At 41.9% G+C, this 27,451-nt stretch overlaps 1 protein-coding gene across 4 annotated transcripts in view; it reads left to right on the top strand.

Moving 5' to 3' along the window:
- The window catches only part of ARHGAP44 (Rho GTPase activating protein 44), a 168,820-nt gene that overhangs the window by 122,531 nt on the left and 18,838 nt on the right, over window positions 1-27,451 (top strand). For all 4 annotated transcript variants that reach the window (XM_021706042.1, XM_008072286.2, XM_008072284.2 and 1 more), the window contains exons 8-16: window positions 4,181-4,249; window positions 6,341-6,422; window positions 6,872-6,999; window positions 10,583-10,694; window positions 11,106-11,187; window positions 12,883-12,963; window positions 16,013-16,126; window positions 16,791-16,882; window positions 18,687-18,867. In XM_021706042.1, coding sequence (XP_021561717.1) covers window positions 4,181-4,249; window positions 6,341-6,422; window positions 6,872-6,999; window positions 10,583-10,694; window positions 11,106-11,187; window positions 12,883-12,963; window positions 16,013-16,126; window positions 16,791-16,882; window positions 18,687-18,867 — 941 coding nt within the window. The remainder of the gene's footprint in view (window positions 1-4,180; window positions 4,250-6,340; window positions 6,423-6,871; window positions 7,000-10,582; window positions 10,695-11,105; window positions 11,188-12,882; window positions 12,964-16,012; window positions 16,127-16,790; window positions 16,883-18,686; window positions 18,868-27,451) is intronic.

Below are 27,451 nucleotides of genomic sequence, written 5' to 3'. Positions count from 1 at the left end.
ATTTAACCTTTTCACACTGGTTTCTTTCACTTAGCAATGTGCATACAAGTTTCCTTCAGGTCTTTTCATGGCTTTAAAGACTCATTTCTTTTTAGCACTGAGTAATAGTTTATTGTCTGAATATACCATTGTTTATCCATTCACCTCCTCAAGGACATCTTTGTTGTTGTCAAGTTTTGGCAATTACGAACAAAGATGCTATAAACATCCCTGTGCAAGCTTTTGTGTAGACATGTTTTCCGTTCATTTGAACGAATAACGAGGAGTATAATTGCTGGATCAGATGGTTAGAGTATATTTAGTTTGTAAGAAACTTCCATACTTTTTGCCAGTAATGAATGAGAGTTCCTGTTGCTCCACATCTGTGTCAGTGTTTGCTACTGTCACTGTTTTGGATTTTGGCCATTCCAATTAAATTTCTGATGCTTCCTCAGTCTCTTTAATCTGTGGTGGTTTTTTTGTTTTGTTTTGTTTTTTACCTTTTAATGTGTTTTGAATTTTTTTGTTGAAAGGTGGCTGACATGATGTGCTAAGCAACAGGAACAGCAGTAAATAGGTCTTTAGTGATGTAGTGGTAAGGTATGGGAGAAGGAAGTATTCTGTAGTCCTATTATTAGCTCTCTTTCTTTTGGTAAGCTTGTGTCCCTGGGCTGTGAATATTTACCAGTGCCTCATTTTTAAAAAAATTATTATTATTTTTATTCTTTTAGGTTGGACAGAATAGCTAGAGGGGGCTGGAGTTGGGTATCTCCCTTCTCCCAGGTTGGCTAGGCAATGAAAAAGCCCGATAGTTTAGACTTTGGTAAGATAATTTCTCCTGATGACAGATTTTGTTAAGAAAAGAGTGTTCTAGTATATTTCAAAATGGTTAGTTACTGTCCCCACCACCACCACCACCACCACCCCAAAGCAGGAAAGAATTTTTCTCTGAAATTCCCTGTGGAAAACTCAAGAGCTCCTGGAGGTAAAAATGATCCCCTCCCCCCGTGACTGGGTACACCTTCAGTCTTTAACTTTTAGACTTACCTATGCTGAGTCTCCAGAAACTCACTACTTACAGTTTAGGTTTCCCACCCCAGTACTGGTTTCCAAGAGATGTCTGCTTGTGGGTTTCTGCTCCAGGGTGTTGTGATTTCTTTTTTTAATTTGCCTGCCTGTCTCTCTACTTTCGGGGGCAGCAATTTGCTCTGTGACCTCACTTCTCTGGCAGATCTGAGAAGAGTTGTTTATTTTTCAGTTTGTTCAGCTTTTTTTTTACTTGTTATTAGGACAGACTTTTTTTTTTTTGAGTTGGAGTCTCACTGTGGCCCGGACTGGAGTGCAGTGGCCGCTCCTGGCCACCGCAGCCTTGACCTGCTGGGCTCCGGCGATCCTTCCGCCTCAGCCTTCCAAGTAGCTGGAACTACAGGTGTGCGCTACCACGCCCGGCTAACTTTTTGATTTATTGTAGAGATGAGGTCTCGCCCAGGCAGGTCTCGAACCCGTGGTCTCAGGCAATCCACTCACCTCAGCCTTCCAAAGGCGTGGGATTACAGGCTGAGCCACCGAGCCTGGGTAGGACAGACTTCTAAGCTCCTGACATGCTGGACTAGACATTGGAAGTCAATAAAAATTCAGGTTTTGCTTTTTACCAAGTTAATGTTTACGAGGTGAGTATTTATAAATATCTTGGAGATTTTTAAACAATAGAATATTTACATTTTTACCATAAAATTATAAAATATAGCATAATTATAAGTTGCTAAAGGAATCGATGTAAAATTGGGAGATGTTTCTAGATGGGAAGAGCTAATATTATAAACATTTGCATTTCTCAGAATTAATTTGATTAATATTGTAGTACATACATATAATTATAATAAAAATTTCAATGAGTGATAAAAGGCTTCTGAAGTTAATGTGGAAGAATTTTTGGAGCTTTGAATTGCTATCTTTTAAAATATCGAGACACATAATTAAAACTAAGTACTATTAAAAAAATACATTGATCAAGAAAAAAGAAAGACATTCTATCCTGAATAAAATCCAAATACATGAGAAGTTTCATCTGGTAAATATGACATTTCCAATCCACATGGACAGTCTGCTCTGTTTAGGGACATTTGGTTAACTCTTTGGGGGGAGGGGGGAAGCTACCTAGTAGAATTACAGGTGGATTTGATTATTTATTTTCTATTTTTCTGAGTATGGATGCATTGCAAAATCAGAAAATATGATTTTTCAAAATACATTAAACTCTGGTGATTATCAATGAAAGGTTTTTTCTCTTTATAAAGACAATATGCTAATAATTTAGATAAATGGAAATTTGGTTTTTAGTTTCCACTTTTATTTCTTCCTTATAGTATGGTTTCTTTGGAATCCATGTTGTTAGTTAGTAGCAAAGTAATTCAACCACACCTTTAAAAATCATTTCTTCTTCCTGAGAGGACATACAGACTTTGGTAGGAACTTCTCTTGGAGAAGCTCAGATGCTGAGATGGTGAAGGTGTATCTGATGCAGCAGTCCTTCAGGGCTCGCTTTATTTCCTCTACCAAGCCATTTGTATCACTCAAATCTTTGTCTTTCTCTTACTTGAAATATCTCCTTCCAGCTGCCAGGCTGGTGATGGATGTGCTCTGAACACAGCTGCTGTAGAGATGGCAGATGAGCTGATTCCCACCAAAGTGCTTTCTCTTGAACCTTTGATAGACTTGGCAGCCTACAAAGGCATTCATTCAAGGGATCCTCTGGTGAAACCAAGCCAAGATGGTCTTTGAGCCCATTTTTTAATGCTTTGGGAAAATTATCACTTAGCCCCAGTTTCCTCATTTGTTCATTCAGCAAATAGTGATCAAGCCCCTACTGTGCTAAGCACTTTGAGACAGTGTTTGACAGACAGGTAAGATCCTTGACCTCTTCTTATCTACTGATCTAAAATTGGGAATTCACTACTTACCTAAGAAAGGCAAAGGAGAATTCCATGAAACATTGTGCCTGACACCTAGACTATTCTAGCATAGCATTGTCTAATCTGTGTTTAGAGCTCTCTAGAGAACAGATTTTCTCTTTTAACTCTGACTTAGTTCTGTTGCCTTATGTACAAGAACTCTTGAATGATGTTTCCAGCAATTGCTTGCCTGTCATGGATACTGAAAAGGAAACAGATTGCTCCTGCACATCCCAGTGTTCTTACTGAGAATAGGCTTAATTGGTAGTTGGAGAGACTGAGGGTTATGGGGTTGGTGCAGATTGCTCAAGGTTTCATGAAGCAGGCTATTCCTGAAGCATGTACTTGCCTACTTTCATGTATTTAGCATCCAGGTCAACTTTCCTGTGCTGTTTTCATGTTTACTTCAACCTGAACATATAGGCTCTTCCCTTCTCAACTCAACATCTCTTTAAGAATCTCCAGCCTAGAGCTGTTGAACAGGGAAGAGCCTTAGAGAGCATATGACTTGTGCAAGGAAGATCAGGGAAGTGACATACTCAAAAATACAGTTAATGACAGAGTCTACATTCTGTTCAAAATGAATTTTAATTATTCCATGGCATGAGTTTCTGTGGAACTGCAACTGTTCTCCTTGAAGGGCAAAACATTCCAGATTCCAATGCAGCATTAGGTCATTCAATACCATGGAGAGCTGAATGGTGAAGAATTGTTAACAGTATTAGATTTGTGTGCTGTGTTGGATGAGTCCAGACTTTGCCGAGTTTTGAGTCAGCAGTCCTCTTTCTGTGCACCTGTCTTATCCAAGCTTCCTCTAAACTGGTGCATTTCCATCTCTTTCCCATATGCTTGTGATCAACCAATCAGTATTGAGAATGAAGAAGAGAAGAAATAGCAGAATAAAAGAGCAACAGCACCAGTGTGTGCTTGGAGCTTGTTTCTGAACAAGGGCACAAGCTGTGGAGATGTATGGAAGAAATTTGTACAACAGCTTTGACTTTAACCCTAGTCATGGCCAATGTGTTAAAATCATTGGGGAAATGACTGACATAGGTGTTCTCTTCAAACTTACACAGTCTCCAGAGCTGTGGCTGGGAAATATGGAAATACCCGTGGGAAAAGTTAGTAATATATCAGGTATTATTAAGAATGAGATTCAAGGCTCTTTCTCCTGTGATGTCTAGACTTATGCTTTAGCCACTCTCCATTGGCTTTTGTTTCACCTTGGCTGTATATTTTACCTTGGACAGGACCAGCTCTCAGCTGACATGTACAGTTTTGTGGCCAAAGAAATTGACTATGCAAACTACTTTCAAACGGTAAGTTTTCAGAAAGGTGAGACTGCTTAGAGCCTGTTTGAGAGAGTCATGGTGTGAGCAGGAAAGGAATGTGGACATGGAACTGAGGGCCCTTGGTTGAGCACATCACAGAAAAGGGTGGGGCTTTGACCTTTTATCTATGACTAAATTTTGCCTTTTATTACTCATTTTATGGATTTCTTCAAAAACCTTGGAATAAAGTCCAACCCTGTCCCTGAGGATTATTGCAACTCAGCCTGATGGTTCTCAACCAGGAGTGATTTTGATCCCCCTAGATGACATCTGACAATATCTGGAGGCTGTTTTTATTGTCACAATTGGGGAGGGAGGTGCTACTGGCATTTAAAGGGTAGAGACCAGAGATGCTTCTAAATATCCAATGATGCCCAGGACAACTCCCACAACAGTGAATCATTCAGGCCAAAACGTCATTAGGACTGACATTGAGAAACCGCAGTCTATGATGATAACAAGGGTCTTGAGAAAAATAGGAAGATAAATCTTCTCCCTGCACATATTTTAAATCTAGATTTTTATCAAAGACAATAACAAGTAGCTAACTATTGATTGGCATAGCCTGTTTACCTGCCTCTCATCAGTCAAAGCAGATTTAGAGAATAAGAAACAGGAGCTGAGTCACCTAAACTTGAATAAACAGGTGTAGATAATAAGGACCCTGGCTGTTTACCAGGGTAAATGCAAGGCTAGCCAAAAAACTTTGAGATACAAATTTGAAAAATAGTTACACTCACAGGCTTTTAAAATTGGCAGTAAGTCTCTAAAACCTAAAAACTCTTCATTTGTGATCAGGGAAAGAAAGGAATGATAAAGAAGGTGGGTAGAGAGAGGAAAAACAAGGGAGAAATCCTGAAAAGTTTTAAATGCTTTGACAAGTATGATGGAACAGCTAACAGAAGTTTTCCAGCATTTTCATTAGGGTTCAGCAGTGTGGAGGAGTCCATTCTACCTTAAAAGGAGCTGGCACACATTACTTCCAACTTGGAAAATTTAAAGTTTTCGTATTTTTTTCAAGTGTATTTCACTGATTTTATTTATGAAGATAATATTTAGTTTTAGAATTTGTAAAGCTAATGAATTCATTGACATTACAAGCATTATCAGGCAGCCTAATTGTCATTTGTGTACCATTTATTTTAATATTTTGATTTTTAAAAATACCATATTAGTTTTACTTGGGGACAACAGTGTCTACTTTCTACAGCAAGCATTCAGTGTCACCTCCCCTTATACATACCCAATCTGGGAGAGGAGAGAAGAGGATTCAGAAAATAAATGAAGTAACTGTTGTTCATGGGTTTTTATCTGTTCTTACCAACATTTTGACTGTTTTTAATTAATGAGATGGTCAAAGTACACACTTTGATGAATTAGTGTTTTGAGTTGCTTCACTATGGCCAAAGCAATTTCACCTCCCAAGGTACTTGATGAGGATTGTGGATCAAGCCACAAGTCAAGTTCTCTGATCAGTTACATGCTAAACTAAAACCAAGATGTATACAGGTTAATGACATTTAACCTGTATATACTCCAGGGACAAATGAATTTCTTTAAAAAGTTGTTTGCTTGTTTGTTTGTTTTTCTTATTTAAAGAGATTAGGTCCTGTTATGTTGCCCAGGCTGGTCCTGAACTCCTGGGCTCAAGTGATTCTCCTGCCTCAGCCTCCCTAGTAGCTGGGATTATAGGCATGAGCAAATGAATTTCTAAATGTGTTTTCTATTTATATTCTCCTATGACTGCACCTCTATGTGTTGCCGTTTGCATTAAGGATGGGGTGCCAGGTAAGGCAGGGGATGAAGTCAACTCTTTAGGCCCAGTTTTGGCTTTAGGTAGGTCCCCCTGTTCCTTCATGGTATTCCTGTCTCTCAAATGTCCACTTGTGGTGACTTCTTTTTTTACAGAGGCTAAAGATGAAGCATGCCCATCGTTTTAGATACTTTGGAGGAGGGATTGGGGACCCCACCTCCTTCCCCTGTGTGTAGGCACCTTCCTGTAGAATGCTCTGCTTACCATGATAGCTTGTGTTCCCCACTCTTTAACAAAGGGTAATGCTTGCTCTTGTGTTTTCTCAGCTAATAGAAGTGCAAGCTGAATACCACAGGAAGTCCCTGACCCTATTGCAAGCTGTGTTGCCTCAGATCAAAGCACAACAGGGTAAGTGCAGACCTTCCTTAGAGAGGGAAGGACTGGGGAGCCTACATGCCTTCTCAAGTGAGACCAGCTTTCTGTGTGTTGTTCAGCTTTATGCTTTGCCCAATAGGGTCATCTTTTAGATGAGCCATCTGGATTTTCCAAACTTGATGCCTTGATTCAGCTACAATAACATAAAACACACTCACACACACTTCCCTGTCCACAGGGTTGAGTCAGGTGTGTGGAGGTGACTGTGTAACATTAACCCTGCAGCACTGGATGCAGCTGACTGACCGTCCACCCTCTCCTGTCATTCCTGTCATTCCCAAAAAGTCACAGAATGGAGGTGCAATCGAACCTTCATCTCTTTGGTAATCTTAGGAGAATCTAGATGACAAGAGGAAAGGAAGATTCCTGCTTGAGTAACCTTCCTGAGCTACTGACCTACCCTTTTTGCTTCTCTTCCTCAGAGGCTTGGGTGGAGAAGCCTTCCTTCGGGAAGCCCCTAGAGGAGCATCTCACCATCAGCGGCCGGGAAATTGCCTTCCCCATCGAGGCGTGTGTGACTATGCTGCTTGAATGTGGGATGCAAGAGGAGGTAGGACTGAGCAGGCCACACCCAGCCTGAGCCTCCTCTCCCACGACACGGAGCCTACAGGATCATCTCTCCTGTGTCATCCCCACTCTAGCCCCCACAAATCTAAATCTTTTAAGATAGTGGTAGAGCTCCTTCTCCTGTGGAACACAGATTGGCGCTGCCTTTTCCCACGAGTCTTCGCTTTTCAAGGCGAGTGGAGGATTGTGAGAGACTGATAGTGTCTGGCTATGAAAAATGAATGGCCACATTCTAGCCATTCTGTCCTCATATTTAATATGATTTGATGATTTAGGCATTCTGTTCCTGCTGCTACTACTACTTTTACTTCCATATTTTTTTTTTCAGCTTTCTCCACAGTGTGTCAGATGTCTTCTACTTCCTTCTCCTCTTCCTCTTCCTTTTTTCTTCATCTTCCTTGTCCTCCTCCACCTTCTTTTGCTAAATAAGTTACTTGCTTTTTAGAATTGAACTCTTAACCTTCTGGATCACAGCTCTTTTAAAAAGATCCTGAAAATATGATTGATAGACACATTAGCAAGTACTTTTTAAACTTTTTTTTTTTTTTTTTTTTTGAGTTGGAGTCTCACTCGGTCGCCCAGACTGGAGTGCAGTGGCTGCTCCCAGCCACCGCAGCCTCGCCTGCTGGGCTCCAGCGATCCTTCCGCCTCAGCCTTCAGAGTAGCCGAATTACAGGCACGCGCTACCACGCCCGGCTGATTTTTTGATTTATTATACAGATGAGGTCTCGTTGCCCAGGCGGGTCTCGAACCCGCGGGCTCAGGCAATCCACTCACCTCAGCCTCCCAAAGGCGCGGGATTACAGGCTGAGCCACCGAGCCCGGCTAGCAAGTACTTTTTAAAAGCCGCCTGTAACAAAGTTCTACAAGAAATTGGTGGCAACTGTTGTTTTATTGCTGTGTAAATCATTTCCTGGGAAATAGATCTCATCCTTGTTTTTTTCCATAGGCTAACATCTTTTTTTCCATATTCCTTAGATCTGATCAGCCAGTCAATATTTATTTAGGGCATGCTATGTATTTCAACTGAGGAAAGTGTAAAAGAGTGCAATAGGTGACTTTTAAACTTACGGGGGAGCTGAGTCTAGCATCTCTCACATAAGCCTGATTCATCCAAAACAGGCTGTAAGTCTTTAAGTGAGCAAACTAAGGACTGGGGGACAGAAAGAAGCCAGCGAACATGCAGGTGTGTGTTAGAGACTTCCCATAAGCCAAAACCTGTTTTAGATGCTGGATATATGAAAAGGAGAGGAAATAAATTTTTTTTTTTTGGACCAAATTTTATATACCAGGCATTTTCATGTTTATCATCAATTTCAAAATGAGAAGATCTCTACCATCCCTGAGAGATAGTTTCATGGAAGGAGGTGAACTAGGCCTTTTCTTTCTTCATTAATTTTTTTTTAATTATGGAAAACCAAAACCATATAAAGACAAGATAATGAGCCTCATCACTCTGTTTCTGGTCAATCTTCTTTTATTTCTACCTCCATTTCCTGCTCTTTAATCCCTGCCTTGAATATTTCAAAGCAGATCCCAATCATTTATAACATTTTATGTATCTCTAAAAGAGAAGGAACATTTTAAAATATAACTATAATCGCATCATCATGTCCAAAGAGTAACAACAGTTTTTTAGTGTCATCAGATGTCGAATCAGCATACACTGGTTCTTGGAGAACAGCCTCTCTGACGCCTCCCATCGTGTCTCTTCACTCTCCTGTCTCTGCCTTCCCTGGACCATTTTGCCTCCTGCCAGACCTCACTTTCTCACTTGCATTTTTCCCTACTCTGTATCAGCTCTTTTCCTTTAATAACACCTAAGCTCATGTTTCCCCTTGCCTAGAAAACAGTGTCTCCTACAGCTGTACCTCGTATTCCTTCCCTAGCATTTTGGTTGTGCTTCTTATGCTACCCAGTTTCTTAAATAGCTTTCCACATTTGCTGCTCCTGTGTCCTTACCACCATTCGCTCATCTTCTTCCTGTGGTATTGCTTCTATCCCGCCACTGGGCTAAAACTGCCCTCAGTTATCCCCAGGGACCCCTGATTGCCATAGCTGAGAATTTGATCCCAGTCTCCTTGGCCATGTCACTACCTGGTGTTACTAATGCAACTGTCCTTGAAACTAGGGTTCCCTCTGCCCCCAGTGCCCTCTTGCCTCTGACCACAGGGCTTCAGGGTTCACTGTTCATCACCAGCATCCCACCCTGTCCTCCTCCTAGAGCTGTGCCTGAACCTCTGTGAGGAGTCCTCCCCTGGAAGAGCTCCACTCCGTGTTTGCTGCCTTTCTTCAACATTTCCACGCAAACTTTCCTCCAACGTCCCTAAAACTGGACTCACTAGCTATCTTAACAGTCCCTTCCTTATCCTGGTTTTTATGCTTCTCTCAGTTTCACAATAAAACCTCTAAAAGCTTATATTTGACAATTCCATTTCCTTCTCTTTGGCATTGCCCATCACCACATCCTGTTGATTCTTCTTGCATTGCAATGGCATGATCTTATGAAGATCTAAGCCGCTGGTTTAATGTGCTCTGTAACTTACAGTCTTTGTCACAGCAGCCTTATTGGTAACATTCACCCGTACATGTTTATGTAGTTTCCTCACATATATGCCAAAGAACTTGGCACATCTGTTTATCCAACATGCCCTATATTGTGAAGAGAGTTAGTGATCCTAGCAGGTTGTAAACTCAGTATTCCAGACCAGGGACATTTTCTTCCAAAGGAACTTATAAGTCTGAATAGCCATAAAAGATTAAAGGAGTAAGAAATATCCGCCAGCTTATTTCTCAGCCTGTGGGTTGTGTCACAGAATGCAAGGAGAAGGGGAAACAGAAACCGGTAGATGTTTAACCCATGTCTAACTTATCTGTAACTTGGAAGTTTCTTCCCAACTCTGACCAACATCTGTCATCTCTTCCACACAGCCCTCCTATTCTCTTCACTTTCTCTTCATAGCTAACTTTTGTTCTATGAGGTACAGCAGCTTACTTGGTAGAGGCAGCAGTGATTTGAAAGCAACTCTTGAGAATGGAAGATGGAGGAGCCTAAGGAGGCTCTCTCACCGGCCTTCCCCAGTCTGCCCTTTCCCTGAGGACATAGACCTTATTTGATTCTAGAAGAATAGCCCCAGTGTCTCCCAACATACACACATGCAGACACATACACACAGAGACACATACCCTGTAGACTTCACATTCAACTTATTGGACCTGAATGTTTGAGCAGTCAGTTCTTCAACATTTATCTTCAGTATACAAGAATAAGAAGTAAGAATGCCCAAGGTTCATTTATCCAGCAGGTACTTACTGAACCAGTGTGATATGCCAGCCCTGCACTAGGCCCTGGGACACAACAGTGGATCGAGTCTACTTCTTGCTCTTAAGTCGTTCATGTCTGGTGGGGGAGACATTTAAAGAACAGGCAGCTACAATATTGGGAAATAGTATAGGGCAAAGGCATTCAAGAGATTTTGGAAAAAAGAAATGGGTAGACTTGCAGTCTGTTGTTTTGCTCTCGTGCCTTGGAGTTGCTGTCCACTGACCCTCTGTCCTGTCTGCAGGGACTTTTCCGAGTAGCTCCCTCTGCCTCCAAGCTGAAGAAGCTGAAAGCTGCCCTGGACTGCTGCGTGGTAGATGTGCAGGAATACTCGGCAGACCCCCATGCGATTGCAGGTGGGCACCCGGAGCCTCTTGGCAAAGTACTTCTCTGTGCTTTAGAGGCTCACAGGGAAGGGGTGAGTGTGGAAACTGTGTGGTTGCATGTCTGGGACACTTGAGCCAGTGGACACCCGACATCCTTCAACTGTGTTCACTCAGAGACCGGTTGCCATGGCCCCTTAAAGAAAGGCCTCCCCAGCATGCCAAGGGAAGGTGAAGTGATAGAGGGAAATAAGGCCAGTGTGGCTGTTACCCCGGGTCCCCCATCAGAGCCTCATACCCATTCTCATGGGACACCACCACTTGCTCTTGGCTGGTGGTCAGGGAGGTCCATCCTAGATGGAACTCATGTGGGCAGTGCTGGCGGGTGGATCTTATCTCTGTCATGTTATAATGGCTCATGGCCAATATTGTATTCATGCCCAGGAGCTTTGAAATCTTACCTCCGAGAGTTGCCGGAACCTCTTATGACCTTTGAACTCTATGACGAGTGGATTCAGGCTTCCAAGTGAGTACACCTTATTTTGGAGTATCTTGTGGGTTGGAATTTATTTGGAAGTGTATATCGAAATAATGTAAGCATACCTACGGCCGTATCACCCTGAACACACCTGGTCTCATCTGAAATGATGAAGCACGCAACCTATGATTTAGTAACTTTATTTCTTGGTATTTATCCTGAAGGAATGCTTGTATGTGTGCTCAAGGAAGCATGTATGAGGATGTTGATGGTAGTATTATTTGGGATAGCAGAAGCCTAGAAATTACATAAAGTGCATTGGGGAAGGATGGTGGGTAGTGGCTAAATAAACGATGGTGTTTCTGTACCTTGGCATACTCTGGAGCCATTAAAAAATAGAGCTACTCATGCCAAATGAAAAGATTTAGAGATTTATTGTTGAGTGAAATAAAACAAGTTAACAAGGATACCTATGGTATTGTATTGTAAAAAAAGGAAAATAAACGCCCAACACAACCAAAAGAATAGAATTTTAGGAATGCCTCTATATGTAAATGCATAGAAGAAGGTTCTAGAAGGTTCACAAAGGTCGGTGGCAGTGATTCCTCCTGGGGAGAAAGGTAGGACAAGGGAGTGGGTCCTCATCTGTAATAGCTACAAAAATTTTAACAGCTCATTAATAACAAACATAAAAGCATGAGATGTGAACAGTAGGTGCTGTCCCTAATCCTGAAGATAAACCTGAGGGAGAGGCCACAGCCTGATGAAAGGTCCAGGACTCCAGCCGCGTGTCAGGAAGGAGGAGAATACAGAACAGGCAGCTGGTGCTAAGAGCAGGGGAAGCCATAGCCCTGCCACATACTGTGGCTTCTGTGTGTCGTTTTCCTCTTTGATTCCTGCCTTCTTTCCTCAGTTTATGCATGTGGGAGGATAGTATTATATCTCCTCTTTGGCCGTAGGTTAGAGCTGACTTAAGTAAATGCTGTCGTTTGAAGGAATACTTTTTTACTGAACTAATGAAAATGTCTAGTGAGGAATCAGGCACCACCAGGGTGGGAGAATTGACCCCATAGGGAGGGTGATGGAGATGAGGATGGAGGTAACTCAGACAGAAGAGGTGAAGGAGGGAAGAAAATGTTTTAGGAGAGCAGGACTGGAGTGAATCCTTTGCAAGGTGCTCCTGAAAGGAAGTGAGTTCTAGAGATCACTAGTTGTGGGATTCAGATATAATTCCCTGAGTTACATCTTGAAAGATCAGATTTCCTTATGTCTACATTGAGTTGATATAATTTACTTATTTAGAAAGTATCTACTGAGTATCTGTTATGTGCTAGATGCGAAGGAACTTAATGTACAGTAAAAAAAAATCCATTGGACTGGACTGCAGGCTTCCATGATGTGAAAGCAGGACCAAGTTTCCTGATATACATCCTGTGTCCTCCTGACAACCCCATAACCCCACCACACCAGAGAAGGTCTCTGACCTCTGCCTTCACCTGCTACCTTGTCACATATCCACTTGCGAAATATATGTGCAGAAGTTTTGTTAAAATAGCATAGGACAAGACAGAAGAACATAGAGGGGGAAATAATAATAACCAAATTTTTTAATAACTGCTTGCTGATATGGTCAGTTACAATGGTTAACTCCTTATTGTCAAATATTATGATTGGCTTATATGACTGCCAGTGAGAGTTCATAGATTCATGCTCAACCAATGACTTTTCCTATCAATTTCCCAGTATCCAGGAACAAGATAAGAAACTTCAGGCTCTGTGGAATGCTTGTGAAAAATTGCCTAAGGCCAATCACAACAACATCAGGTAAGTGGAGACTTGGAGACACATGGCTTAGGCTTACCGAAGCCCCAGACTCACCATTTCCTGGCTAAAAGTCATGATCAGTAGCATGCAAGGCATTTTATAATGCTCAAGGTATTGTTAACAAGCATGGTCTTTGTTAAACCTCGAACCACCCTGTGAGATAAGGCAGGAATCATTTTATTACCATTCTGCAGGTAAGGAAGCAAACTTTTTTTTTTTGAGTTGAAGTCTTACTCTGTTGCCCAACTGGAGTGCAGTGGCATGCTCCCGGCCACCGCAGCCTTGACCTGCTGGGCTCCGGCGATCCTTCCGCCTCAGCCTTCCAAGTAGCTGGAACTACAGGCGCGCGCTACCATGCCCGGCTAGTTTTTGATTTATTGTAGAGACGAGGTCTCGCCAAGTTTCCCAGGCGCATTACGAACCCATGGGCTCAGACAGTTCTCTCCCCTCGGCCTCCCAAAGTGCTGGGAATACAGGCTGAGCCACTGAGCCCAGCCAAAGACGCAAACTTAAAGAAGCTATCTGACTTTGGAAGCTACCTAACTGGCCATTGGCTAATTCAGTTAAGTTTTTTGTTTTGCAAGAAACAAAGATTAATGCAGGCTATCTTACAGTGTTGGGGTTTTATGGTAAAGACAGGTGTTCATAGACACCTGGGAGAAGCTGACTGACTTGAGAGCTGGAGGAAGCAGAGGTGTCCTTGCTCAAGTACACAGAAGGAAGAGGGGAGAGGGAATCTTTTCTCCAGTGTTCCATTCATGAGACCCAGCTGTTTTCCTCATTTGCCTGTCACTGTTCTCGCTCCACCAGAGATTTTACTTCCCCGGCGCTACAGAGTTTTCCCCTATGCCTGGCTCCTGCCACTTTACACTCTCTGCTTCTTCATCGCTTTATCTTGCCAGCGCTCCTCCTGGCCCTGGCACCTTCCTTCCCTGCTTCTAAGAGTACAGATTTTCAGCATCAGCACCTGCTGCCATCCGCCTGATTATTTCTGTTTTCCTGCTAAAAATCCCAAGAGCAACGGTGGGGTGGGTCCTTAAAAAAAATTAAGCCTTGAATTCCTATAAGAACCAGCAGTTCCTCTTTGGGGTGTACGCTCAAAAGAACTTAAAGCAGAGACTCGATATTTGGATACCCATGTTCATAGCAGCATGATTCATAATACCCAAAAGGTAAAAATGTAAATGTTCATCAATGAGTAAACGGATAAACAAAATATGGTATATTCATATAGTGGAATATGAAATTTTAATTCTTGCCACAGCGTGGATGAACCTTGGGGACATTATGCTATGTGAAATAAGCCAGACAAAGAAGGACAAATGCTGTATGATTCCATGCATATGAAGTACCTAGAGCAGTCACACTCACAGGGAAAGGAAATAGAACGTTGGTTGCCAAGGGCTGGTGGAGAGGGGAATGGGGAGGTTATTGTTTAATGGATATGGCGTTCAGTTGGGAAAGATAGCAATATTCTGGAGATGGATGGTGGTGATGGTTTTATAACAATGTGAAAGTCTTTAATGCCACTGAATTGTACACCTAAAGATGGTTAAAATCATAAATTATATATATATTTTACCAAATTTTTAGAAAAATCCCAAAAGTGAGAATTGGGTTGGTATAACTCATGGCATGTTGCTGACTGTAGCCCAAGGCCACTGGCCAGTCCATGGATTGACTGTTCTCACCTTAGGTCCCACGTCCTGTTCCAGTCCTGTGTGGTGTCTTGGAGGGTGAGGCATGGTTAGGAGAGACTTAGGGTGGAGTTGTCACAGTGACAACAAAGTGACTACATGGTAGGATGTGAATCTGCTGGACTTTCTACTAGACTGATAGAAGGTGAGCAACACCCAAAAGAGTTGCTTCACTAAGATTCAAGCAAAATGGGGTTGAGACCATAGCCTTTTGTAACTGAGAGTTCAGGAGAAAACATGTGCCTCTGGCAAGTACTGCAGCTTCTTGTCTGGGTCTGGTAGGTTTTTAGTATGGTTTGCCAAAGCTATTCTTTTGTGATTAACTTATGGATAGTTTCTTTATTAGCTCTTTTAAAAAAATAATAACTTTATTGAGCATACCATTGCACCATTTTAAAGTGTGCAATTTAGTAATTTTTAGTGAATTCATAGCTTCACAAGTATCACTACTATCTAATTTTAGAACGTTTCCATTACCCCAACAAGAAACCATGTTCCCAATAGCAGTCACCCCTCATTTCCCCCAACCCTGTCCCTCGCAACCACTAATCTTTCTGGCTCTATAGATGTGTCTATTCCGGACATTTCTTAAAAATGGAATAATATGCGTGACTTTTTGTGTCTAGCTTCTTTCACTTAGCATAATGTTTTCAAGGTTCATTTATGTTGCTGGATGTCAAGACTCCACTCCTTTTTGTGGTTGAATAATATTCTATTATATGGATATACATTTCATTTATCTGTTCATTCCTTGGTGAACATTTGGATAGTTTCACTTTTTGGCTATTAGAAATGATGCTGCTGTGCACATTCATGTATACATTTGTTTATGGACATATTTCTTTTGGGTATATCCCTAGGAGTGGAATTGCTGGATCATATGCTCAGTCTATATTGGACTTTTTATTTATTGGCTCTTTCTAGAAAGCCCAACTGAGAGTAATTCCAGGGGACATTACCCCCTAGCATGCAGATGTCCCTGCCAGTAATACCTAGACATGTTGTTTATTACTTCTGCACACAAGGAGGATGGCAGGTGATGGGGTTTGAAAAGGGGAAAGAACTTTTAGGTCATTATATACTGGGTCAAGAGGAAGGGCGGGGACTTTCTGTCCTGTGTTAGTTGAAGCAGCTGTTGATATCTAACCGAGTGAGATCTGAGTGTATTTGGTTTGGAAAGAAAATACGGAACTCTCATTTTCTGGCATGTGATGCATCTTCATTGCATCAAAGGATGCACGAGTCTCGTTGTCAGTAAGATGTATGACATGAGAGAAGTTTTTACCCAGTCCTGGGGGAGAATGACTGGTGTTAAGCCCTGGTTAAACCCAGCTCTTCTACTTTCCTTTCAGATACTTGATCAAATTTTTGTCCAAGCTGTCAGAATATCAAGATGTAAACAAGATGACTCCCAGTAACATGGCAATTGTTTTAGGACCCAACCTCCTATGGCCACAGGCGGAAGGGTAAGTACAGAGATGCCATATGGGTAATGCAGGTGGGGCTGCAGGGCCTGGGCAGGGTGAGCAGAATAGCCTAGGTTCAGTAATCACCAGCCTCATTTATTTTTCAAGTCCTATTTCTGTCATGGCCTGTTCCTTTTTTAGACTGAGGAGGAGACACAGAGTTCTGCAGGTTTTATTGTTGTCGTTGATGGTCTGAGAACTACAGGTCTGAAGTAAGGGTCTTCTCTGAGCTCATGCAAGTCAGTGCCAGGATGAGGGGAAGGAGGCCCAAGGGACATGATGGCACAGACAAGGCAAGCTCTTTCAGGTCCTCCTAACACTCTATGATACCAGCATCAGGACTCAGAGGGATAGAGGACTGTCTCCAAAGAGAGCAGAGTTGGAAAGAGGATGAACTTAGCAGGGATGAGAATCCCACCTCTTGTTGAAAGTGCTCTCATGGGAATTGTTCATTTGCCCTGTGGCTATACTCATTCTGTAGATGGAGAAGGAAAAGCTCAGAACATCGGAGGTTCCTTCCGAAGAGAAAGCCTGCTCTCAAAACTCCATCTGCAGGGTTCTAGTCTAGGGCCTCTTCCCAAACTCTGTGGCCAGGGGATTATGGGCCTCTCTCCCTGTTTCGGCTGGTAACCCCACCCTGTCCTCCTCTACTCTGTGCTTACAGGAACATTACGGAGATGATGACCACAGTTTCACTGCAGATTGTTGGGATCATTGAACCCATCATCCAGCATGCAGACTGGTTCTTCCCTGGGGGTATGTGGCAGCATCTAGGTATGGGGGCAAGAGGCTGGGAGCAGGAATATCACTAGAAGTTCCAAACCTTTGAAACCAAGTATCACTGCTTACAGATTTTTGTTTGTTTTGTTTTTAATCCACCTACATGTGTACTCATCCACCGACACACACCCACAAATGCTCCCAGGTATCAGGGTAGTGCCGTGGCAGCTTCCTACTCAGGTACCTGTAGGAAGTACCTGATTCAAGTGCAGTTCTGGGGTGAAGGTGTCCACTGTCTGTACTAATCATGTAGAATCCATGGATTCTACTGGTCTAATGTGTACTCCATAGTTTCTTCAAATCTACAAATCATGGACTACTGGTACAGAAGGAGAGATCCTTTACTCTAGGCCCTTTATAGATATATAGAAAGAGCCTGAGGCCTGAGGTGGACATGGACTTTGACTCAGGGCTTAGGACACCTGAGTGTCTTATAGATCACCTTTTGATGACCTAAGCTGTGCCCTTTGAGTTGCCTCTCAGCATGTAAAGGTGGGGCTCAAAGACAATAGATTCTTTTTTGTTTTTTGAATCAAGGTCTCATTTGTTGCATAGGCTGGAGTGCAGTGGCATGATCATGGCTCATTGTACCTTCGACCTCCTGGGTTAAAGCAATCCTTCTACCTCAGCCTTCCAAGTTGCTGGGACTACAAGACATGTGCCATCACTTCTGGCTAATTTTTTTTTTTCAATTTTGTGTAGAGATAAGGTCTTGCTATGTTACCCAGGCTGATCTTGAACTCCTGGGCTCAAGCAATCCTCCTGCCTTGGCAACGAGATTCTTTTAATGCCTGCTTCAAAATTAGGCTCTCAAGGAAGCTTCCTAAGAGGAAATATCAGAAATGTTCTGAGCCATTGAAGCTCCATTCCATAAGATGACTCTCAACAGTGACAGCTTTGAGGAGACAACAGTTGTTATACTAAATTCAATGTTTGCTTTAAAAAAAATGGTACATTGCTTTATGTTGAGTAGACATTAAGAGAATGCGTTTGGCTGTGCGACAACAGCGATTAAAGCATGTGAGGGTAAATTATTAATAATTTTATATCTATCCAGCAGAGGCAATGAGTTATTACTGATATAACATAGAAGTTTGACTATCTTTGCTTCATGTGTTTTGACTGAAAACTCTGAACTACTGATTTCTTAAAGGTTCTATTGATGACACAGAGTTGGGTGAGTATAGGAAGTCAAGATAAAGGAATAAAGGAGATAGACATTGAAGGCAGTATTCTGTAGGTTCTGTGAATGAGTTAATTCACTACCACTGCAGACAGACAGAACTATGTCGAGCTAATTTATTCTCATTGACTAGGAAAGGATGGGATTTGATAGCCAACAAACACTTTTAATGAATTTTCTTTTTATTTCTAACATTTTACATTTACTCTTTGGTTTTCCAGAAAGACAATTATCATCATCCACAAATATTAATGTTGTTGCCCCTTATTTTATTCTCTTGACCAATTCTACTGGCTAGCATTTCTCAAATAGTGTTAAATAACAGTGGTGATAGTGGGCATTGCCATTTTTCTTGATCCAATTAGCTTTGGGCTTTCACTATAAAGCATGAGGTTTTAGAAAGATGATTTTGTCTATTTCAGAAAGTATCCATCTCTTTCTGTTTTACTAAGTTTTTTAAAAATCACAAATGAATATTGCTTTATTAAGTACTTATCCATGTGACCACTTACATTCTCTTCTTTGACTAATTAATGTAATGAATTATATTAATATGATGAATTAATATTCACATATACCAATTCTTTCTTCCCACAGAGATAGAGTTCAACATTACAGGCAATTATGGGAGTCCAGTGCACGTGAACCATAATGCCAACTACAGCTCAATGCCCTCCCCAGACATGGATCCTGCTGACCGGCGCCAACCCGAGCAGGCCCGCCGGCCCCTCAGTGTTGCCACGGATAACATGATGTTGGAATTTTATAAAAAGGATGGGTATGAACTGATGTCCCTTTCTCAGCATTGGGGATTGGGGGAAACTGGTGAGGGGATGGGTTAGGTGTAAGAAAAAGAGAATTACAGGAAGGCTGCACTGACTCTCAGCAGTTTAGGTGACTTGTAGCAATTAAGCTAAAATAATTTAATTACTAATTAAATCATTCTTGGTGCTTTCATCCACATTGTCTGGGATGAGTTTCTCTGGTTTGCTTCTCTTTGGGCCAGAGGTAAGGGCAGCCTTCTTAGCTGACACAATTGTAATCAGTTTTCATCAAATTAGTTTTCATCAAAAGAAATGAAAGTTGAAGCAAGGGAAATTTTTAAAAATATATAAATACTTTGTTTGGAATCAGAATGTATGTGCATTTATCAATTCCTGAATTAGTGACTTTATTTTGATTATAGATTTACTCATTTGCATTCTTTAGAAGCATTCTTGCATAAATGACACCTAGTTTATCATTAGTTTCAGTTTCTTTAAAATGAAGAGGAGGAAACCTTGAAGCAGTCTGAGTGTCAAATCCTTCTAGATTTTAAAGATGTTTTCCTATATTTTATTATTAACATCCATACCTACTTCGGTGCAGTTGTTTAAGAGACTCATAAATGAATTCGCCTTATTTTCCATAGGAACAACCCTTTCCACACTCATATTAAATCAGGTTACATAATCTTTAACTGCTTAATATGATCCATAACAAGTAAAATGGGCATGAACAGGTTTCCTTAAAAGCACAGTGGACTCACGGTAAACTCCAACTCAGCTCTGACAACCAGCCAGCTACAGGCATCAGTGAATATGTCTTACAGAAGGAATGGGTTGCATTGGTTGGCCAAGCAAGTCAGTTAAGTAAGCTTTGGTTAGGAGTTAAAAATTGTTACTATAGGCCGGGCTTGGTGGCTCAGCCTGTAATCCCAGCACTTTGGAAGACCGAGGTGAGTGGACTGCCTGAGCCTGAGGATTTGAGACCAGCCTGGGCAACTTGGCGATACCTCATCTCTACAATAAATGAAATAAATTAGCCGGATGTGGTAGCACGCGCCTGTAGTTCTGGCTACTTGGAAGGCTGAGGTGGAAGGATCACTGGAGCCTAGCAGGTTGATGCTGGGGTGGCCATGAGTGTGCCACGGCACTCCAGCCTGGGCGACGGAGTGAGACTCCAATGCAAAAAAAAAAATTGCTACTATAAAATAAAAGTTAGCAGCAGCTCCAGGATAGATGTGAGTATAAAGCATTGGATGGGAATATCAGAAATGCAGCAAAAGGAGTAAAACTACCACAACTTTCCCCTTTCCTGATAAATGACTGGGCGGCCAGAAAGATCTTTTGGAAAGGTCCATGGCCTAAAGGGCTTAGGAGGGAAGACTGAAAATCCAAGAACTGTAGAGATGCCTGAGTCTTAATTTTTTTTTTTTTTTTTGGCATTGGAGTCTCACTCTGTCACCCAGACAAGAGTGCAGTGGTATGCTCCCAATCACTGCACCCCCAACCTGCTGGGATCTGGCAATCCTTCCGCTTCAGCTTTCCAAGTAGCCGGAACTATAGGCACGTGCTACCACCCCTGGCTAGTTTTTGATTTATTGTAGAGACGAGGTCTCGCCAAGTTGACAGGGTGGGTCTCGAACCCGCGGGTTCAGGCAATCCTCTCGCCTCAGCCTCCCAAAGTGCTGGGATTACAGGCTGAGCCACCAAGCCTGGCCCTGAGTCTTACTTTTGACCCCTCTTATTTCTAATGGAAACTGGTATTGGAAACTGAGTTGGCTGAGGAGACCTAGACCTGTTTTCTGGGATGATGGTGTAGTCTTCAAAATGGCCAGTATCCCTTCTTTTGTTATACGTATGAGAAACAGTTTGTGTGCGATGCAGGTAGGGGTTACTTATGTACCCTGTGCTGATGTGTGCTGTTCTTTATCTAGTGGGAAAAGAAAAAACAGAAATTCAAGTGAGGAAGGGAAAATGTCTTAAATCTATAAAAAGGAGCATACTTAGAATCCGAGAGAGAGAGAGAGAAAGACAGAGACAGAGACAGAGAGAATTACAAAGTGCACTGGAATTTGTTTTTAAATCTCATTCTAAGTAACTCAGTTCTTTTGTGAAATCTTTGTAAACTGAGAGGATGCTCATGAGGATAAATTTTGGTCCTGGCTGGGTTATAGAGAATTCCTGATATTTGGTCCCTAGTGTTTCTGCATCAAATTTGCTCTTACATCCTCCCTGCCAGACCTGGTCTGATTTCTTGTAGCCCCTGAAAAGCAATCCAGATGGCCTCTAAGAAAGAGTTATCACTGCATAAGCATTGGGGTTTTTAGAGTCTGCCAGCCCACTATCTGAAGACAGATGCAGAAGCTTGAATGATATTTTAAGCAGATGCTTCATCTCTGATAAAGTTCTCTTGCTTAAGAATTTTGTAAATGATATGCTCATTCTGTATAATATTCTGATTTAAAGGTGAAACTATCACCATCTACTTTAAGAGTGTAGGAGATTGACTACATAATTATTGTTCATAAAATCAAATATATTTTATGCTTTTAAAACTTGTATTAAATATTAAATTTAATGACATTCTTACTGGGTTAGGGTACCCCTCTCTGAGTTGTCTGGGGTTTATTGTCTGTATATAAGTTTTAAGGTACAGTAAGAAGAAAGGAATTTGCATCTGGTGAGTCCCTGGATTATCTTAGCAATATTAGGATAATTTTCTACCTTTGTTTCCATTTCTGACCTTTTAAAATCTATGGGGACACATTTTAAAGTCTTCAAACTGTGCATTGAAACACTGACCAATTAAAGCTTATTGAAGTTTCATGGCCAGGTTAATAAAAGAACAGATATATTAAATTATATATCAATAAAGCCATTACATTTTTTAAGAAGAAGAAAATTGGGAGCAGATAAACTGGATAAAATTTGAAAGAAATGATAAGTTCCCCATCTGCATCAGTGACATTTTCCTGGGCTGACAGTTATGTTCTAGACATTATACAAAGTAGTCTACTCCCATCGCAACTCTGGGCTTTGGACCTGAATCCTTTCTGATTCATAATGACATAGGAAGCTGAGTTTCTTTAGGGAGTTCTGGGATCAGATTTAGGAGCTCATGTATACAATTTTGATCATTGTAGTAGGGTAAAATATTGCCCTCCTCTCCTCGAAAAAGGTCAGTTCCCAAAGCCTAGAACTTGGACATAATGCCTTATTTGGAAAAAGGGTCTTTGAATATGTGATTAAAATAAAGATCTCGAAAGGAGATTTTTCTGGATTATCAAGGTGGGCCCTGCACGATATCATATGCATCCTTATAAAAGAGAGACAGAGAGAGAGTTTACTACACATAGAGAAGGGGTTGTGAAGGTGGAACCTAGAGAAGATGATGTGGCCACAAGCTGAAGAATGTCGACAACTTCCAGAAGCTGGAAGAGGCATGGATGGATTCTACCCTAAGCTTCTGGAGGGAGCACAGCTCTGGTGACGCCTTTAATTTTAGCCTGGGGATACTGATGCTGGACAAAAGAAATTTCTGTCAATTACCAAATTTGTGGTGCTTGTTACAGCCACCACAGGAAGCCAATACAACCATCTACTGCCCCTACACTCCAGAAGCTTTGTGGGAAAGATGGCAGCAGATACTTTGCTTGTCTTCCTATGGAGCACTGGAATCTAATTGCCCTTCCTCCAAATCTGAGTTGCCTTCGTGATCCCCTTGACTGATAGGAAGTGGCAGCAGTGATGCTCTGGGACGTTGAGGCTAGGTCAGAGGAAGCCTTGTAGATTCCTCCTGGGTCTCTGGGGACACTCACTCTTGGAGCTACCATACTGCATCGAAGTCCAAGCAGCCCTTTGGAGAGAGATTGAGGCCCTAGCCATTAGCCCCATCTGAGCGCCAAGCTGAAAGCCAGCACAACTTACCAGCTCTGTGAGTAGTCATCCTGGAGTCATCACCCAAGTCAAACCACCTCAGCCAATACTGTGTGGTGCAGAAAAACCATCCTTGCCAAGTCCTGCCAAAACTGTGGATTTGTGACCAAGATAAATAATCTAAATTTTGGGGTGATTTGTTTCATAACAAAGATAGCCAGAGCAGACGTTTTTTTAAAAAAGATACTGATGCTTTGCACCCCCATTAAATCCTCCCATCTGATTTTATTGGCCTGACCTGAGACGAGTATGTCTAAAATGCACTCTGGGTGATTCTAGATATGCATACAAGGTTGAGAACCACTGGATCACAGAATAATTCTGCCATTATGAATAAAGAATTTGGCAATGGCACAATTTTTTTAATTTATCAAAACTTTTCTACTTTAGGCATGTCTCTGCCAACACACTGAGTGAAAAAATCATTGAATAAATCACACTAGTGCTTTCTGTGCTTTTCTGAGCTTTCACTTAGAAATTTGAGGGTGCAGGTTCTGTTTTGTAGTATTTTTTTGTTTGTATTTTTTTTTCATTTTATAGAATTATGAAATTGTATCTTAGGTCATTATTCCTAAATAGTAAATGAAAGTAACCCTGTAAATCCCTGCTATTTTTCTGATAATGGCAGAATTCCTGGTTAAAGCAAATATATATTTTTTCCTGCTTTCTTCAAAAGACTTGACCAGAATATCCCCACTCTCTTGCTTGCTGGTCAGGAGGCACCAATGAGACAGAAGTGGGATTTGGTGTGTAAGCATTTGTCAGATGCCTCCCTTGGCTACATCCTCGACAAAGTCTGAAAGAGCTTGGCCAGGATTGTTGGGGAACCCATGGAAAAGCCCAGAGGCAAGAATAGAAAGGATATCAGTGATTCAGCCCCCTTCCTTGCATCATATCTCTATCCTCCAATGGCTGTCATCTTCCCCTTCTCTCCTCCTTTCTGTTGCCACTGCTTGCAAGTTGCCAGCCTGAGACTTCAGGCAGAGTTTAAGTCCCATCACCACCCATTCCCTGCCTCAGTGCCCAGTTTCTTCAGCACCCTTCTCCTCTTCTGTCTGTTTGCTTCCTTCTGGACCTGACCCTTACTCCCATACCTGCCCTGCTTGCTTGTCCATCTTTTTTATTGTCCCTGCTGAGTTCTAGCCTCCTGTAGCATGAAACCCACCAATGGTAAGCCTGTGACAGTATCTGTGAAGCTGCCCCACACAACCAACCCAAATCTCCTTGGAGCCCAGTGGGATGGCCATCTGTCCATGGAGATTCAATCAAATCAGCTCTCAGAAGAGAAGACCAACACACAGCTCCTTATTCCAGGCCTGAAACCTGACACACCTGCATCCACTGAACTTGCTCCACAGTGGTCTGATGGGTCTCTACCATAGCCGGCTGACAGCAACCCAAAAAGTTTATGAGGATATTTACCGGTGGCCTCCCTTGGAGCCCAGTTTAGTGTGTGACCCATTCTCAGCTTGTGCTTGAGAGCTGCTCCACGGTAGGTCTGGTCCCACCCATCTGGGTTTTAATCTAGATGCTCAGTAATTTGGAAAAGGAACACCTAATTGAGCATTCTAGAATAATCTGAACTGTGCTCTTTGGTATCCTAATTTCCACTGGTTATTGGTTATGAGTGGAGAGTTGGGTGGAATCTTCTGTCTAATGAGTTCCTGGAACACATGATTCAACACATTTAAACCAGTTTCTTTAGTATATGACTTCCTAGACTCTTTAACATGCTGTTACATGCCACAGATCTCCACAAGGGGCTGTGGATGTGTCATTTCCCAAATTTCTTAAATCACAAAACCTGAGATAAACAACTAGTGCCGCAGGAGGCTTGTTTTTGTAAGATATCCATGTCTTCCATAGATCCTGCAGAGGAAGATAAACAGCACCTTAAAATCCCTGAAAGGTATTACATCATAGATAGATGATGCAATAATTTTATTTCAGAGCTTGAACCTATGACAGGACAAGCTTACCTAGAAAGTCATCTGCATTCGAATGGGAAATTTGACTGCTATTTTGGTTTAGGTTGTCCAAATGGAATTTTGAGAGGTTCCAGGCTCCTCTTGGCCTGGCTCCTCTCAGCCCAGGCTCCCCTTCAGCTTCCTCCCCAGGACTTACGCATTGATGGGTGCTATGACCAAGTGTGAAATGTTGTCAGAGGACTTTGGCCTTTATTTGTACATGAGGAGGTTAAGGTATTATGTTACATATTGAGGAAAGGTGTTACTCCCAGAAAAGCTAGAAAATATCTACTTCAGGCCTCACTGGGTGAGCATAGATAAGACTCTCACTTACCTTTGCTATTTGGAACATCATCTGTTGTCCTCAGTGGGTCCCCACCATGGCTACAGGGCCTCCAAATTCAACTCACCCACCCAGAATTTCCAAGTCTCTAATGGATGTTTGGGAAGTTTTAGTGGATATTCGGGAAGTTAATAGTTTTTCTTGTCTCCTCTTTCTTGGTTGGCCTTTGCCAAATGTAACTGATCTCTAGAACAAAACCCCAAACCATTAAAATCTCTATGGACTTAAACACTTCCCAGTCATATATTGGCTGACAGCTCCTCTGGCTAGGATTCTTCCTGACCAGGATTCAGAAACAGCTCTGCAGAGGAAAAAATAACAAAAAACAAACTATTAATCTTTGACAACTTCTTACCTAGGATGGTCCACAATAAACTTCTGCCAAGTGATATGTGTATTCTACCTGTAGACACCTATTTTTCTTGGAGCTGTGATCTTCCAAATTTTAGATTTTTGCCCTTCCTCCTTTTTAGTCTTACTTTTTCTTTTTTTTTCTGCTGGGGCAGATCTTTGTTTCTCTTTAATTTTGTAAGGTCTCCATCTAGAACAAGGTCTCAATGGCAGGGCACAGCCAGGGTTAGAATTGGGGGTGTGAATCAGATCTTAGCCCACAAATTTTTTTTTTTTTTTTTTTTGAGATGAAGTCTTGTTCTATTGCCCAGGCTGGTCTTGAACTCTTGGGATTAAAGGATCCTCCTGCCTCAGCCACCCAAATAGTAATGATTTATCTAGTGAACAGTTTCACAAAAGGATGTTTGTACACTACAGATGTAATATCTATAACTGAGTTTGTCAACTATCTCTTCCCCACCCCGATTCCTAATCAAAGACAGACATACTCTGAACCCCACCATCATGGAATGATTGTAGAGGTATTCTTGCATGGTTTTCTTGCCTGCCCTATCACACTACCAGTTACCTCTTCATTTAGAGTAAAGGGAACTATCCATTTTCTCAGTTCCAGGAGACTTAGAAGTAGATGACTACTTCTACTGTTTATCCTTAGCTGCTCTAGTTGTCTGCTGAGCACCTCCTCACCAACATGTCACTTCATTGTCCCCATCTGGAGCCCCCCAGCCATTCCATTAGTCCTGGACCTTATTCTTTCCCTGTTTGGCCTATTGGATTACAGACATTAAAAGACAGATGCCATCTCATCTCTAGCATCGAGGAGACATTTACGATTCTTCTCATTCTACTACCTTTTTCCTACTCACACTGTGTGAGAAGACTAACCCTATAAATAGCTCTACATGCAAAGTCTGAGCTTTGGAATGATGCTCTTTCTGAGTTCAAATCCTGGTTACTTCATCTCTGGATGCCTCAATTTCTTTATCTGCAAAATAGAGAAATCATAGTAAGTACCAACCTCAGAGTCATTTTGAAGATGGAATAAAATGTTACTTAGGAATTATTTAGAACAAAAGCCCAGCATGTGGAAAATGTTAGCTGTTTTTAGTACATGAACTAGATTTTTCAGCAACATCCTTGTGAGTTTTTAAGACCACAAATGGCTGGGCCCACTTTTCTACTGATGAGGCAACCTGACCAAGCAAACTCCTTTTGCCACCTCAGGTGTTTAAACGTTTTTATCTGTCTCCATATTACCATGAGCAATTGAGCTAATTCTGCAACACAAAATATACTAAAACCAAAAGGGACTGGCCAAGGACAGCTGAAGGCTGCAGGAGGTTCCCTTTGACATGGAAAACCTTCTGAGACAGTAAATGTTGTGGTCATTCCTGGCCAAGTCTCCTGCACCCTAGCAGAGTTTGTTTTTCAAAGAACCTTTTGGCTAAGACGATCTTATTCCTGCCTCCTTTGCTGCCCTGATGACTCCAGCTAAGCATTAAGTCTTAGGAGGGTTTGTAAGGATTCCCCCTCCCTCTATTTGTCTGTTCCTTAAGGCTAGAATCATCTAAGTAGGTGTTCAGCATCCCCTCCTCTGGTACCCAGATTGACCTATCTAACTCACCAGAGCCCTATAAGACTGAGGAACCTGGGAAAGGGGACTCTGAATTACCTCTATTCCTTGTTTTTTGTTCCCTTCTCAACTTCTATCAGAGAACCCAACCCACAATCTTTTGATGTTTGGGGCCACTGTTAGAAATGGAAGAAATCTGATGGCAGACCTTGTAAACCCAAGTAACATGACCCAGATGGGGTCTACCTGATGTCTTCACCTCATGTTGTGCTTGATTCACCAATAGTGTATCCTTTTTTCCCCCTTTATCAACATATTTTAGACTTGGGTTCACTCTCTTTTTTTCTCTAAAGCAGATTCTTTAAAAAAAAAAAAAATCAAGCTGGGCTCGGTGGCTCAGCCTGTAATCCCGCGCCTTTGGGAGGCTA

Source organism: Carlito syrichta, unplaced genomic scaffold, assembly GCF_000164805.1.
Source record: "Carlito syrichta isolate Samal-C Ts95f unplaced genomic scaffold, Tarsius_syrichta-2.0.1 Scaffold315082, whole genome shotgun sequence".
Lineage (NCBI taxonomy): Eukaryota > Metazoa > Chordata > Mammalia > Primates > Tarsiidae > Carlito > Carlito syrichta.
This window is presented reverse-complemented; position numbering and strand designations above follow the sequence as displayed.